The sequence below is a fragment of the Barbus barbus genome (genome assembly GCF_936440315.1).
Source record: "Barbus barbus genome assembly, chromosome: 14".
Lineage (NCBI taxonomy): Eukaryota > Metazoa > Chordata > Actinopteri > Cypriniformes > Cyprinidae > Barbus > Barbus barbus.
The window spans coordinates 24,776,349-24,792,896 of record NC_136742.1 but is presented as its reverse complement, the minus strand read 5'-3'; the positions used below and the strand labels follow the sequence as shown (position 1 = coordinate 24,792,896).

General features: G+C 35.5%; 1 protein-coding gene across 6 annotated transcripts; it reads left to right on the top strand.

The window, feature by feature from the left end:
* Positions 1-231: 231 nt before the first annotated feature.
* On the top strand, positions 232-14,367 carry LOC306880663 (dnaJ homolog subfamily C member 5-like). Of its 6 annotated transcripts, none has more exons than XM_079434349.1 (7): positions 232-395; positions 3,114-3,247; positions 4,143-4,356; positions 7,138-7,297; positions 10,099-10,181; positions 11,665-11,703; positions 12,396-14,358. In XM_079434349.1, the coding sequence occupies exons 2-5, from the start codon at positions 3,123-3,125 to the stop codon at positions 10,176-10,178; spliced, it is 579 nt and encodes a 192-aa protein (XP_079290475.1). In that variant the 5' UTR covers positions 232-395; positions 3,114-3,122; the 3' UTR covers positions 10,179-10,181; positions 11,665-11,703; positions 12,396-14,358. The 6 variants fall into 6 exon arrangements, with proteins under 6 accessions (XP_079290475.1, XP_079290477.1, XP_079290473.1 ...); XM_079434350.1 differs by having other exon boundaries at positions 259-395; positions 12,422-12,854; XM_079434351.1 differs by lacking the exon at positions 10,099-10,181 and having other exon boundaries at positions 12,396-14,357.
* The last annotated feature ends 2,181 nt before the right edge of the window (positions 14,368-16,548 follow it).

Here is a 16,548-nt window from a genome sequence, read left to right as displayed (position 1 = left end):
GCGGTTTGTTTAATTTGTATTTTTACCTTGACTAATCTTAACCATTTATTCATGATAGAATCGGTCCAGAGTCTTTTGCGTAGATTAAAGTCAAAGCATCGATTACGCCCAATGAAATTCTACGGTCATAATCCATTAAATGAGAGTCGACTCCGCTAAAGCTCCGATTCTAATGAATCAATCGTGCCCCACGCACCTTCTTTTTAAGGGAGTCGAGCATGTTGGCGATTCAGTTCAAAGAGTCGACTCCAATAATCAAGCGCGTCCTCGGAGCGCTCTACGCTTTCAAGGGAGGACATGAGGCGATAGCAATGAGGAGCTGTACGTAGGATATCTAAAGAGAGTCCTCTATGATTCAGCTCAATTGATTATATAATATTACCACCCAGTTCAAGGTGAGTTTAAATCGACTGTGTTTAAATTTGCGGCTTAAATTCAGCAGAAATCTGTTATCGTGGCTAGGCGTGCTAATGCTAACTGCCTAGTCAGCCGTTTGCTTTATCGATAAAAGTAATTGCAAATTCATAACGAACACATAAACCATTCAGCACCGTGTGTGAAATTCATAATAGGTGTTTAATGAATGTAAATTCGTTGAATGTTATATATATTTAAAGTGGTTTTGTTGTCACAAGATGTGAATTGGCCAGTGAAGTCTCGTGCTTTCATCTGAGATCCGTCCAGATTTGCCAATAATCCCAAATAAAGATGAATTAACGCCATGTTTACCTGTTAACTGAGCTTTAGAGATAGTTTGTAGTTGCAAACAGGTCATGGTTCAACTGTGAGATTGAAGGAAAATACAGGGTTTGAAGGGGATAGTAATCTGTACTGGATTAGGACTGGATTATAGTTTTGCAAGGACAACAGCCAACAAGTAGTGTAAATATGATGACTATGATAATACCTCAGATGCAGATCCACGACAGGATAAAAATAAACATTATCAATGGACACATGGCATCACAAGACAACTTAGGTGTGTTGGATGCAGCGAATGGGGAGTTAACGCGTTTTTCTTCATCTGTGTTTGTTGACAAGTGCATAGAAACACCTTTTTGAACGGCTGTTTTGAGCAGTATCATCGCCTTTGAGACATGTCATTATTAATAACCTGTTCGTCAATCAAGGTTGGACAAGAAGACACATGCTTACCTGGTATTTGAGAGGGGAGGTAATGATTCACTGCTAGTACTGTTTGAGTTTGACCGATGGACCATTTATCAGAAGCCACTCTAGAAAGAATCAAGTGCAAATTAAATTGAAATCATTATTTATGTTTTGATTAAATCACCCACTGGTCCTTTTAAAGACTTTTTAGCCCACAATGGTGCTAAAGTAATGTTAAAATAAAAACATGTGAAGTGTTTTAAATGCTTTAATTCCAAGGCATTTGTCATTTATGTTGAGTGAAAAATACAGTAATATTGTGAAATATTATTACAAGTTAAAATAACTTTTCTATTTGAATATATGTTCAAATTTAATTTATTTCTGTGTTGGAAAAGATGAATTTTCATCAGACATTAATCCAGTCTTCAGTGTCACGTGATCCTTCAGAAATCAATTTAATATGCTGATTTGGTGTTATGTTAAACATATATTTGTGGAATCCATGATACATTTTTTTTGTAACATTATAAATATATTTACTGCCGAATAAAAGTATTCAGCTATTTATTAGGACCTCAAAGCCATCTTCAAACATCTGGTAGAATTATGAAAATCATGTTATTATATTAGCTTCCTTGGCTTGTAAAGAGCTTGTTGTTCAGTTTCTAACAATTTTGTGCTGCCCAGTAAGCTTCATGAGGTTTGATTCAGCATAAAAAGTTGTATCAGCTTCATCATGTCAGACTGCTTCATTTTAGGAGCATTGAGCCAGTTGTCATCATCTGGAAGAAAGTGACCTGTGTGATTAGTGTGCTTTCTCATTAGACATGACACAGCCGCTAGATTCATCTGAAATACATTACTGTGGAGTTAAGCCTGGGATAATCTTACAGCTTGATGAACAGAGGTTCATCTGAAACTCGCACTGCTGCTGTCTTATACGGGTGATTGTTTGGCTTTCTAGTGTAGTGGGTTCTTTAATGAAGATGTGAATCTGTTTTATGATTGTTTTAGCAGCCTGTGATACCTCTGGCAGTGTGATCATCTGTTAACTGCCTCCAACCTTTTCTTGAATGAATGAATTGAATTATGTCAAGCTTCAGAAGTCACTTTGGCTTAGGAGTTTGGAACAGGGAAAGATGGAGTAGTGCACTGTAGGGTTTTTTAGTGTAAAATCCAATTATTTACTAAATAAACATTTGTAAGACTGTATAAAGAATGAATTATGTCTGTAATGGCAAAGTTGAAATTTCAGCAGTCTTTAGTGTCACTGCTGCTCATTTGCTGCTCAAAAACATTGCTTATTATTATTATCAGTGTTGAAAACGGTTGTGCTGCTTAATGTCTTTGTGGAAAGGAGTAGAATGTTAAAAAGAACAGCATTTATTTGAGAGAGAAATCTTTCCTAACCTTTCAGATGTCAGATGTCAAAGGATAAGGAATGTGGGCTAGTTTAAACTTGAGAATTATTAATTGCACAATAGGGGTGATGTAGTTCAACAGATATGTCTCAAAAGATCCACCCTTTAGTTTTTAAACCACTTAAAATAGGCTTTCATCATGATCAGGGAAGGTGCCGTGTGTATACAAGAGTCTAATTGCCTTTGTCAACATGGAGTTGTAATCTGTGAGATCAGCAAAATATAATCATCTTAAGCAAAGACATTGAGAATGGGGAAACCGTTGCTTTGCCCACCATTGCATCCTGTGAACATCTCATAAAAGTTTTCTCTGTAGTGTTTATCATTTCCTGATGGATAAACATCTGAAAACTGCACCTGTTTTCTCAACATTAAGACAGGATTCACCTTCGCCACACCTTGTGTTGGCACAGTGTGGTGTTAAACTAGAGCTGAGTGCTCTCTGCTTGCTTTGGCTGTGTACATTGTTCTATATGTCAATAATGTGCTGCTGAGTTCTTTTAAGAGCAGCTCCCGTTGGACACTTTTTTTGCTTAAATATGCAAATGCATAATTGTGTCTCTTTTTACTGTTCTCCAGCACTGAATCATGGCAGACGCCAAGCCGCCCTCAGACAGGCCTCAGAGGAAGATGTCCACTACAGGGGAAAGTTTATACAAGGTGCTGGGTCTGGAGAAAGGGGCTACAGCAGAGGACATTAAAAGAGCCTACAGGTACACTAAACTCTGCAACATTAAAGGCTGGAATACACTACACGATTTTTAAAATCTGAACAGATTTTTAAAACACTAAGCATCATACACTTACCGACTTTGTAAATAGTGACAAAGGAAAGCTGGGCATCATACACTACGCGACTGAAGATCATACACTACCAAACTTTAAAGTTGTTCTGATCACAACGAACTCGCACAGAAACGTGCGCTTTGTTGCTAGGAGATGCATTACAAATGAAAACATGTGTTCTAAAATCGGCTGAAAATATCAAACATATTTTAAACCCGTTTATAAAAATTCTAGACTACATTTACCAGTGTTGCTATCATACTGCCAATTATTGCACTATATCTAAATTTACCATTTATTTTAGCATGTCAACATTATATTTATTTTTTCAAAATGTATTACAGTATTCTTACTTTATACAAGTGATTTAAAAATAATATATATTAGTACTAAATTGTTTTCTTTATTTGTTCTTATTTAATTTAAAAATTAAACATAAATTGTAATTACATTTTGCAAAAATTGTATAGAAATGATTAATAATAAATTATTTTAACATGTTTTATGTTCAGCATTGTATCGAAGTTAAATCCAAGGAAAATATTTTTCTTTACTTTAAAGCCGTAAGAGCTTGCCTAGATTCTTATAAAATGTCACACAAATTCTGACTACTTTCATTGTGTATAATGAGATGATTAATCAAATGTTGATTTTTGTGTACCATAGTTCTGCAAAATAAAAAAAAGTGTATTTCATTGTTTTTTTTTTCCCTTCATTTAAGTATTTTGCATAACCATGATATTCAAAATTTGATTAATCATTTGGATCATCATTTCAGCAGAGTTGTAAGATTCGGGACTCACAAAATTCTTTGTTTTACAGAAAACTTGCTCTGAAATACCACCCAGACAAGAATCCAGACAACCCTGAAGCAGCAGAAAAGTTCAAAGAAATCAACAATGCCAACTCGATCCTCACCGATGAGACCAAACGCAAGATCTACGATGAATATGGCTCCATGGGGCTCTACGTGTCCGAGCAGTTTGGAGAAGAGAGTGTCAAATACTACTTCCTCATGTCGAAGTGGTGGTTCAAGGTGAGAGCTCGTTTCCCTATAAACAGCTTTATTATGCATCAGTAAATAAAGGCTCTGTTACCGATTGTCCTTACACTGACATTCTGAAGTGATGTTACATTACGCACAGATACCGTTTTGATGAAATAAGGAATTGCATAGTTTTGCTTTGTATTAAGATCTTTTTTTTTTTTTATCTGTTTATGAAGTATTATTAGAAAGATGATCAAATATAAACAGTGTTTAGCACTATATGTCCTTGGTGGGTTTGTGTCGCTAGAAGTGATGAGTGGTTAATGGAAATTGAATTGAGAATAAGAGCAGAATGATTGCAGAAGGAAATTGGTATCACCCCAATCTGCTCCGATAATCTGAACAGAACATACATTATTAAGCGAGCTTTGTTCTCTTTGAGATGCTACATTTTGAATTTACTTTACAAATGATAGTGGCTTTTGATCCACATGTGATCATTTTCTCAAATAGGCTGAATGCAGAAAGCAAGACAGCTGAGCCTGTTTAAAATGCATCAGCCTGTTTTGATCTACAAAGCTATAAATGCTGATGTGCTTTGTTTTTGCCAATCATTTCCGTTGTGTTTCTGCTTCGGATCTTTGAAACAGCTCCTCGAACTTCCTAGCTTGACAAATATTGTAATTGACTAGTAGCCAGTTGTTAGCCTGACTACGTCAGACTTCGTACTTCCGCTCAATTTCAGTTCGCTTCTGTACTCAGTCTGATGTAGCAAACCAGCTCCCAGATTATTTCTGGCTCCGCACCAGCCGTCCAACAAACAGAGGGTGGGCCGAGAGCCGTGACGTAGACGCTACGCTCTTGTTTGTCTCTACTGTCAAATATTAGTTTAGATGCACTAATTGTACCGTGGATGCGTAGATTTACTTCACATAATCTGCAAAAGTCGTTCACAGCCATCTTCACTCCGATATTTCGCTCGATGTTTTTGTTTTCGCCGCATACCTGTGTTTACAGCGGATGTTCAAGGCGGCTGAGTCGGCGCATAAAATACATCATAACTAGGGATGCATCGATCCGATACTCAGGATCGGTATCGGCTCCGATACTGAAATTTCTGCCAGATCGGGTATCGGTCAGACGAGACCGATCCAAATCCGATATTGTGCGTATACTATTCTGTGTTACTGTTAAGCCCCACGAAAGCACAAAAACATTAGAAAGCATAAGGTCCAAGTGTTCTGAAGCGTTCCATAGTTTAATGTGAGGTACAGATGAATATTTAAGTCGTTAAGTTCAAGTCTTCCTCCGTTCAGCATTCAAACTGTCACGTTCGGTTAAGACAGTCAAGACGATGAAACGCTCTCCAAGAGCGCTCAATAACTGAGATTTAAAACTGTTAAACGAAAAGGAATAAACTATGCACAGATTTAATAAGCTACGCACCAATATCTGTTTCCTTTGTGCTTTGAACTTCTCTATGCGGAGCTGCACGCTGTGACTCCGTGCTGTTTCAAGCGCATCATTCTGCGCACGGGAAGCCATAAGCGCTTTGTGCCACTCTCTATTGGAGCTTTCCTATTATAATGCTTTTGCCCAATGAAATATTATTTATAGCGTTTCTTGTTCTGTCCTGTCAAGGCTATTAATAATCTAATGTATAGCACAGTAATGGAGGCGGCAACATGTATGATAGATAGGACTGCTCTATCATATGTCGCTGCCTTCATTGTGCTATACATTTAAAAGAAATGTCTTTTAATTTTGTAGTTTATATTTATAAATAAATATATTTACTTGTTTTCATTAATGTATTTTACAACAATACAAAGAGCAATGTGTAAAAGTTTACCAGATATAGACCTTCGCATATTCACTTTTATTTGTTCCCCACTAAATAATGTTATCACTGAATGTTTAGATTTTATAAAATTGTGCACTCATGATTTTTCTAGAATAAATTTTACTGCTAAATTATCCACTAACCTAATTTATAATAATATTTTTGTCTTAGATTATGAATGGGCCTGTTTACACCTGGTCATTTCATGCGTTTTCGCTGATCGGATATCTATCTGATTTGTTAAAACGTTTCAATTTACACATGGCCACAAAGTCTATATTATAATGTATATATCACTATATTTAAATGTAACGAAGTTCACGTCAACTAAATCAAAAGATAAGCGCTGCATTTTATTAATTATCAGCTCATTTCAAGATCAAAGACCACAATAGGAGAGCACGTGGCATCAGCACTGGAAAGATAAGTTTGTCTTATACTTTTAATGAAGAGTATTGTGTTGATCGTCTGCGTCTTACTTTCAGTTTCATTCTCGGCAGTTTGCGTGTCTGCTTGCTGAAGAGATACTCAGCTATTCGTCTGCGGCGATGCGTGTTGCATTAGCGCAGTCATCTGACTATAATGTCATATAGCCTATAACACCGTCTCACATGTTTATTTTTATTTTTTACATTTTGGGACAAGTAAAATTTACTTATGTGGTTTCAACAACCAGATGCGTTTACACATGTCCAGTTTCGTTTGGAATGCGGCCCAGACCACCTCCTGAAGTGGTTTGAGCGATCAGATTTAAATGACAAAACGCATGAAGTGACCAGGTGTAAACAACCCCTATATATTTTTTTCATGTTATTTTTCATTAAAATTAAGTTGTCTAATAGATTGTTTAACACACAAAAGAGTGACACAGAAGTATAGAAATTCTACATTGATAAAAAAAAAAAAAAATATATATATTTTTTTTTTTTATTAAACGTGTCTTTCCAAGAGAGACGTCTCTGATCTGAGGTCTGTCTTTACCACAGGCTACGGTCATGTGCTGTGCCGTTTTCTCCTGTTGCTGCTGCTGTTGCTGCTGCTGTTTCTGCTGTGGAAAGTGCAAACCACCAGAGGAGGATGAGAACTACCAGTATGTGGACCCAGAAGACCTGGAGGCCCAGATCAAAGCAGAGCAGGATGGAGGAGGTGAGCCTTAAGTTGGTTAGGAAGGGGTGTGTTTTGTTCTGACTCTGGTAACAGTCTTCTTTTAGATAGATCACTGGTAACGTATTGCTTAAGGTTTGCTGATGTCACAAGTTGTTCAAAAGACTTATGAACTCAGAAATTGCCAGTTTGAAACACTCTGATGAATGCTGCACTGAATGAACTCAATGAATGGCCGTTGTATCAAATGAATTGATCTGTGTCTGAATTGTAGAACTGCAAGTTATTACTTTCCGATATTTGTGCTCTATGTATTACTATTTATGTACACTAACACTACCAGTCAAAGGTTTTTAGTTTTTTTCTCTCATTCACCAAAGCTGCATTTAGTTGATTATAAATACAGTAAAAACTAATATATATATATATATATATATATATATATATATATATATATATATATATATATATATATATATATGAAGGCAAAGCTGAATTTTCAGCAGCCATTACTCCAGTCTTCAGTAGTACATGATCATTCAGAAATCATTTTAACATGATGATTTGATGGTCAAAAAAAACTAATAATGTATTAACTGTGGTTACAAATAATCACGAGATTGTACAATGCATTATAATGTGCATCACAAGGCATAACTAATGCATTAAGACTACTTGTATAATGCATTATACATAAAGGCTTTAAGTAAAGTGCTATCAACATTTCTTGTTGTTATCCCAGTTGGAAGTTGTGCTTCCTAATATTTTTGCATTTATTTGAAATAGAAATCTTTTGTAAAGATTATAAATGTCTTTATGGTCACTTTTGATCAGTATAGTGCATCATCATTGCTAAATAAAAGTTTTTTTTATTTATCTGATCCTAAACGTTTGAATGGTAGTGGATAATTTAGGCTAACCTTTTTAAATATATAAAACTCTTAGGCAGACATCATTGAAAGTAATAACTTGCAGTTATATAGTTAAATACACTTGATCCATTTATTAATATCTAGCACTGCTGGACATATAACGCCTTTATTTTACAAGGGAATACTAGCTCGGCTTTGTTAAAATCAATGCTGAAGCCTCAGCCGCAGTTGAGAAGGTGTCTGATCTCTGCTGTCTCGGTAGAGACGTGATGTTGCTCAGGTGGCATGAACAGCAGGAACAAATTTAACAGATCAAGCAAAAACACTAAACATGCAGCTATTTATAACTCTGTATAGATGTCTGTGCTTTAGTTGGGTCGCCCTCTGAGGTTGTTTATTATATGTGCTCATACTTGAGGTTAGGGATTTCAACATCATAAATTGAAAACAATTAATTGAAGAACAAGTGTGATCTCTTCTGATGGTAAAAATGTGCTTTTTCATACAATCAAGTCCTTTAAATATGAGAAATATCACTGAGGACATGTTTTTGTAATCTAAATAGATGGATTGCCTCAGATTCATTTCAAATGGAATAGTCAGAAACACCTATCATCTTCAAATGTTGCTGCACAGCATTTTATATTAATAGTCCATGTCTGTGTTCTGGTCTAATCTAGTTTTTGAAATTACTTGAAGGTGTATGCAGTTTTATCTTCATGGTCAACACTGAAATGAATGAGGTGTCAAATAAGACAGGACTCATTTCACTTGTCTGTCCTTGGCCATTTCCCTGGTAGACATTTTGAGCGTTCAAGTGATGTACAGGTACATCTAACAAAAATTAGAATATCGTGAAAAAGTTCATTTTTGTAACTTATTTAAAAAAGTTAAACTTTCATATATTTTAGATTCATTACATGTAAAGTAAAACATTTCTAACGTTTTTTTTGTTTTAATTTTGATGGTTAGAGCTTACAGCTCAAGAAATTAAAAAATCAGTATCTCAAAATATAAAAATATTTACATTTGAGTTTCAATTAATGACCATCCCTTCAGTATAAATTCTGGGTATCTCTTGTTCTTTGAAACCACAATAATGGGGAAGACTGCTGACTTGGCAATGATCCAGAAGACGAACATTGACTCCCTCCACAAAGAGGGTAAGTCACAGAGGGTCATTACTGAAAGGTGTGGATGTTTACAGAGTGCTGTATCAAAGCATATTAAATTCATAAAAAGGAGGCCCAACCAAGTATTGAGTGCATAGAAATGAACATACTTTTCAGAAGCCTGACATTTCTGTTTAAAATATCCTTTTTTTATTGATCTTATGTAATATTCTAATTTTCTGAGACACTGAATTTTGGATTTTCCTTATCTGTCAAGAAATAAAGTCTTGAAATATTTCACTCTGTGTAATGAATCTATATAATATATGGGTTTCACTTTCTGAAATGAGTGACAAAAAATATTGACCTTTTTCACGATATTCAAATTTTTTGAGATGCACCTGTATGTATCAGTCATCTAGGACATTGGGTATTGAGCACCTCTTGTCTTCCTAATGCTAATATAGCTTTTATATTATTTATGGAGTGCAAGCACAAGGTGTTTGGTCAATTTTGTTGTGTCTAAATTTTGCACTGGCAAATGTACGACAGTCAAGTTGAGTAGACAAGAAATTCTGGCATGTTACAGATTGCACAGAACCTTTTGAATGTTTATGAATATTATTACAATATAGCCTTTGTGCAAATGTTTATATATGTAAAGTAAATCGTACAGGTATTGACCTTAATGTGTAGTAAGTGCAAACTAAGTGAATAATGATTATTACATGATTGAAGCTCAATTTTATAGGTATAAACCAATTTTTTGGCCATTCTAAGAGCTGTGGAAGAATACATTACAATAAAATCTTTGATGTGACCTGTAATATAAGATAATGGTTTCCCTTTTACTCGACAGGTGAAACAATAATTATTGTCCAGCCTATACCTAGTCCTGGTCCAGAAATCTGCAGTGAATCTATACCGGATACAAAATGACTTGTAAGGTTCTGAATGTTTATTGACAGCATGAGTCACTCCATTGTGATTGTCTACCTAAACAACCCTGTGTTTGTCTGTGATTCAACCACATTGTCTTTCACTAACATTTGGATTACTGTGCAGTGTTTGCCTTTATGAAGACTGAATTAGTCGTTGGATATGGTTTTCAGACTTTTAATAAGACCCAGCTTCTTGGCAACCCCTCTAAGGCTTATTAAACGGTGCTAGTATCTTCACATCTCATTAAGTAGATAAAATGTTTTCCTTAAGGAACTTCATGCACTGAAACCCAAAGCCAGTGACCTGCATTACAGATCTTGTGATTTCTGACAAGTTGTGTTTGCTTTACTAGGCCCATGCATGAACCTAATGCTTTGCATGTGTTTGCTGTGGATGTCCTTGTTTTGCATGTTGTCAGGCCAAGCCTTTTCCTGCCAAGTACTTTGAACCTCCTGTAGGTTTTGGAGTTTGTTGACCAGGAGGTGGAAGGACACCATCTGACCCTGTAGTTTATGATTGAGCCAGACCACACAGTTGAGAAGTTAATCAATTCATAATATGTAATATATCAATAATAATAACAGAATTGTTAGTATTTATTATTAAAAAATAATGGTAAAAAACTACTTTAGAAATGTAAATATTAAAGAAATTGATATTTTTATTCAGAAAGGAAGCATTTTTGTAATTTTGCATTTTTTTACACTCTTGCAAAAAATGTATATTTAAAAATAAATGCTCAGCTTTTGAACTTTGATAAGAAAACCTCTTGAGCATCAGATCAGCATATTAGAATAATATCTGAAGGATCATGTGGCACTGGAGTAATGGCTGAAATTTTAAATTGAAGAGTGTGTGTGTATATATATATATATATATATATATATATATATATATATATATATTAATAATAAAAAAACAAATGCATGTATAATATTGTGTTATGAAATATTTAATTTTAGCCTTACAATGCAGTTTTAAGTAAATCTTTATTTAGATTAGGAATTTAGTCCAATAAAAGAACAAGCTAAACATTGTTACTTTTGTTTTATTTATTATTATTATTATTATACACAAAAACTAATAACAATAATTAGTAGTATTATTATCCAGCATTAAAAACACAATGTTAGAGGATGTGAGAAGGCCAGTGAGTGTGAGGATGAGTCAGCAGGAAATGGGATTTCTGTTGAGAAGGTTGTGTTAGCATGAAGCAAAGCTGTCAAAGCAGCTGCATCTCATCGGTAGAAATGCAATCAACACAGGCTGTCTCATACAGAGCACCGCTGGCCTGTCACACAGCCATCTGTTCAGCAAAGTCAACTTCATCTCACCTCACACCTCTATTTTACCATCCCACTACTGTTTTCTTTTCTTTATCTCCATTTTTTGCATTTTTATTGTATAGATAGGATATAAAGAATACATTCATTAAGAAATCCTCTATTTTCATTCTTTGCTGCACATGGATGCTGTCTGTTAGTGGGGCGGTGATTCAGAAGAGTTGCATCAGGGAAGGGAGGTATGTTTCTTAGAACAGAGCTTTTACCACCTTTGGCCTTATTCCAAGGAAACAACATCTGATGTGCTTCACTATAGAGAACAGTATAGGCCTAGTGTGCATATCTCCTGCTAGGAAATCCCACATATCCCTCAGACCATCCAAACCTACTGGCAGTGCATCTCCAGTAAAACTGCATGTTCTGTACCTTTGGCTGTCTAATCCGCAAAAGTGATAGCTTCATGCAAATAGAGTCTGCGTTTATCTGCATGAATGCATGTCGCACACAATTTACTTCAACTTTATAGTACTGGTAGACCAATATGTCAGCTGATATTTGGCCATTTAGAGATTATCTTCCATTTGGATGTTGAATAGAAGTGGTAGTTCTCTCTTGTGGTTTTAAAAATTACCAACAATCATGCCAATGGATAATGCCAATTTTCTTTTTAATATTAGGCTATAGTTTATAAATGAAATGTATATACATATACACATGCATACATATATAGACATACAACAATTTATATTTATTATAATTAAGTAATGTGATAATGTGTTTTATCGCCTCTTCTGATCTTCACATTGTCCAAAAACTCATATTGGTCGAAGATTGCTTTGTAGTTTTGCTAAAGAAATTAAAGTCATGATATTTAGATCTAAATTTTTTTCCTTTTTCTAAATATATATTTATATTTTTAATTTTTTTGTAGGCTCAAATGTCCCTATTTTGATCCAGCCCAGTTCCACCATCAACACCTCAGAGTCTACGCATTTCGCAGTCAGCCAGTCCACGTACAACACCCAGAAATGAGCCACCTGCCTGGTCCTGGTCCCGGTCATTATTGAGGGGGTCCTGCTGATGGACTCTTAAGGCCCCTGATGTAGTGTGCTGACGGCAGGGCGTCACGGCACCAGGACTAAACAGTGCCACTGCACCATTCCCTGACTCTGACCCACTGGAATCGAGTGGCAGTTTGCCAAAAGACAAGGAAGCCTCTGCCAATCTCGTCTGTGTCATCGGTGTGTATGTCTGTCTGTTCGTATATAACTACACGTTCATTTCAAAATAATATAGCTATGAGACTGGTGCCACTGAGCAGTGCTCCAGGTGGGAAGTGGGTTTTACTTTTGGGGTGTTTCTTTTTGGTTCTGGCTATTTATTTAATTGTAAAAAAAAAAAAAAAAATTGTTAAAGCATGGACGCGAGTGGAATGATCATGTGAGTGCATGCAAAGCAATAACAGCATGCCACTACTATACAGCATAGGAACGTGCAAGAGCCCCTCCCACTTATCTTCATCCAAATGCGGAGCCACAACATGGCACCTTTTTATTTAGTTTGCTTCTTTAGATGGCAGTGTTTTCCGTTCTCAAGTTTGCAGTCATCTGTTACATTTGCATTATATTGCATTTTGTTTAAGATCAAATTGGTCAATGATACGCAAATGACAAGACATGGCTGCGTAACGACTTTTTCTGTCAGCTGACGTGCCGTGTGCAATGGTCATACATTTCCCTAAAATCAGAACACTTGAATATGCTGGTGAAAATAGTTTTTCTATGCACTTTTTTCCACTACCTTCATTGGAGGCTTCTAATGCAAATCTAATGGCTTCAGCCCTTACAACTACTTCATTACTGCGAAAGCAAGAAAATCTGTAAATGTGAAGTTGTTCAAATGGGCTGAAATGGGATCAACCCTATTTTTGGTGAACGCTATGCCAAATCGAGCAAGCCTATGCTTTCTTTGTGCTCTTAGGACATATGACAAAACGCAAATATTTGTAATGATCTTATTTATTTTTAATATATCAGAATTGAGATTGTGTATGACATGTTCTGAGTGAAACAATGCACTGTGTAAACTTGATTTCAAAATTTGGATCTGCAAGAGCCTCATGATTTTAGCAATAAGAAAATGCCCGTTGTGTTAAATGTGAAGGATTCAAAATATTCAATAGTCAGGTTACTGTTAGAAACGCTATATTAGAGTCAGTACATTAGATGCCAAATGTTTTCCCTGTAAATTGTTGTTCCAAATGCAATAGTATATACATGGATTGTACACCATTTTGTTTCTGTGTGCAAATAGAAATGTAATATATGGTCATCTGTCTGTTCTGGTTGTCATTTTGGGGGGCATTTTCTTATAGCCAAGAAGTTTTCTTTTATTTATAAAAACTGGATGGTACTTTCAGAGAATAAACTTGCCAAAAGAAAAAGAGATAAAGCCAGACATTCATTAGAAAGCATTAGAATATGATCTGCTTCCAAACCAACTGCTACTTTAAGAATTTTTTATTTTTTTCTCTCCATTGGTACATTTCCATGCTCACTGGATCACTTAATTTAATTGCACAAGGCCCGTTTTTGCAATCAACATTTGACTTTTTTGGCACTTATTTGGGGTGCAAATGATAACTGATTTTAAAGCATTTGAGAGGTTTTGGCCTCTTCACCAGTGCACATATTAAGATTTATGATGCTAATAACCTTTGATGAGGGGGGGGAAAAGCAAAGTCTGGTCTGAATTTACCAACAGCCAAAAATGAGCTTAGAACCACAGTACTACATTGCTACTTTCCTCCTGTTTTTATTCAACATGGTTCGTAATGCATCACATATTTCATTGTCTGTTTATATTGAGTCTGAATTAAATAAATGGGGATTTGTAAAAATTTGCATTTGAGTGATTCTTATCTTCTATTGCATGAAGGTTACATTCATAAATTTACTACCATGTCGACATGACATTCAGGTTTTCATTTTTTGATTAGTACTATTGGTCTATGTTCGGAAATGAATTGGTAGCTCAGGCCTGCTATCGTTAACATCACACTGCAGCTTCATGTGCTATAGTTGTACCCATAAGCTTGTAATCAGCTTAGCGTACAACTCCATACGCTCATTAACAGCGCTGTCAAAATTCTTAATGCATAGTCAGATTTATTCACGGTGACGGTCATGATGACACTATAGCTGCCGGTCTAATTATTTGGCAAATTTTCTGGAAGTTTGGGGAAGGTCTGCTTGTTTAAGCAATAAAATATAAGAGCCTGTGCTAATTTGTAAATACAGTCTGGATGCAACCCCATTATCTAAGGCAACATTCATAATATAGCATGACCTAGAGTGCTTTTTTGATTTTAATAATATTAAAGGGATGGTTCACCCAAAAATAATTTACTCAACTTTGTAATTTCAAACTTTTATGCATTTCTTTTATCTGAGCAACATGAAAAGACATTTTGAAGAATGTTTGTAACCTAAAAATTTTGGTTAACATTGTGTAAAATGGAAATATGATCTAGTCCATTGTATGGAATCAAGAGATTTAATTAGAGAAGCAACCAAGTGAAGGTGGACAGTGAACGGTAATATTGATAATTGGAAATGAAGCTTGAAACTGATTTGACCTTACACATTTGATGTCACACATATAAGTCTTAAATTGATTTTAAAATTTGAATGATGCACAATCCATTGCATAACTGGCAACCTCCAACATTTAACTTCATAACAGTATTTTTTGAGTTTCATTTAGTACAGCAACCAGGACCCTTTGGCTCGTGAGCTGCACCTGGCTGGAAACATATCCTTTTATTGAAACTGGTGCTCTGCTGTGCCAAAAAACATTTCTAAACATTTCACAGTGTACTTTCGTTTTGCACAGAACTGTATGTGCAAACCTGTTTACATTTGAGCAATGTAGCCAATCAAATACATAGTGTTGATTTCTTTTAGGTAATGGCCAATCAGAGGCATTTAAATAAGAATCCACTCACCGCTCAAAAGGATTTTTTTTTTTTTTTGTCCAGTACAAGCTCGCAAATCCATTCATTACAACAAACAAAGCATAGACATGATGTAAATAAGAGATTGATTTTGTATCAGAAATAGGACAAAATGGTAAGTAGTCACATAAACGCAGTTGATGTAAGCCCCGTGTAAGCACTGTGCATAGTTCTTCACTCATTCACTCACCAATACAAACACACGAAGGGGTCATGAACTGAGAAATAAAAATTCCCTTCATATTTTGAAATATAAGAGGTCATTGTGCTATCAAAACATTCTGCAAGTTTCAGGACTCAAAACTTTCTCAGTCTAAAAACAGCTTATATTGAATGTGCCACTTTATGATGTAATAGTGCGGTTAAACACTGCCTTTGCAGAAGATGATCAACACTTGCTTCTACATCTCTGCCTGTTTAGCCCCGCCCACCGATTCACGCATGCAGTAGGTAAATGACAAATTCTACACACAAACCAAACAATTAACTTCATTTGATGAACTTTTATTTTTAATCAAATGCCAGACTCCGTCGGTAAGAACCTAATCCATTGTTCACTTCATTTTACTGCAGATTTGTTTATAAACAAGACATAATTCGATGCAGGATTTTCAGAAAGACTGAATCTAAAAGATGATGCTTTGCGGACTATACTGGATCCGACAGTAATGTCACACCACACAAGTGTGAGTAACTGTTTTCATTGCTTGATCACTATTGCTTTGTCTGTTATTACATTTTAAGTGGACCTCAGAGAACAGTAAAAACAAAAAAAAGAAGGCAGTTCATGACCCCTTTAAATTAACATTACATTATTTTTACTGTGGCTCTTTTGGAAAAATGCATTAAAAAAAAAATATATTTTTAAAAAAGGCTCTTTGGTCAAAAAAGGTTTCCGACCTCTGATTTAGTATATGGAATATGTAAACATTTGGTTTGCAGGTATCCTATTATTTTCATGTCATCCCGTGACAGAACTCGGGGTGCGTGTTCAATGCACTTTGATTTTGTTTTAAGTGTCTTATGTCATCGGCGCCAGCCCACTAGCCTTTGAGCCGCACACACCAGC

Coding starts and splice junctions, on each gene's coding strand:
- LOC306880663 (XM_079434347.1), top strand. CDS start 3,123: ATGGCAGACGCCAAGCCGCCCTCAGACAGGCCTCAGAGGAAGATGTCC. Junction 3,248..4,142: donor GACATTAAAAGAGCCTACAG/GTACACTAAACT, acceptor TTTGTTTTACAG/AAAACTTGCTCTGAAATACC. Junction 4,357..7,137: donor TGTCGAAGTGGTGGTTCAAG/GTGAGAGCTCGT, acceptor TCTTTACCACAG/GCTACGGTCATGTGCTGTGC.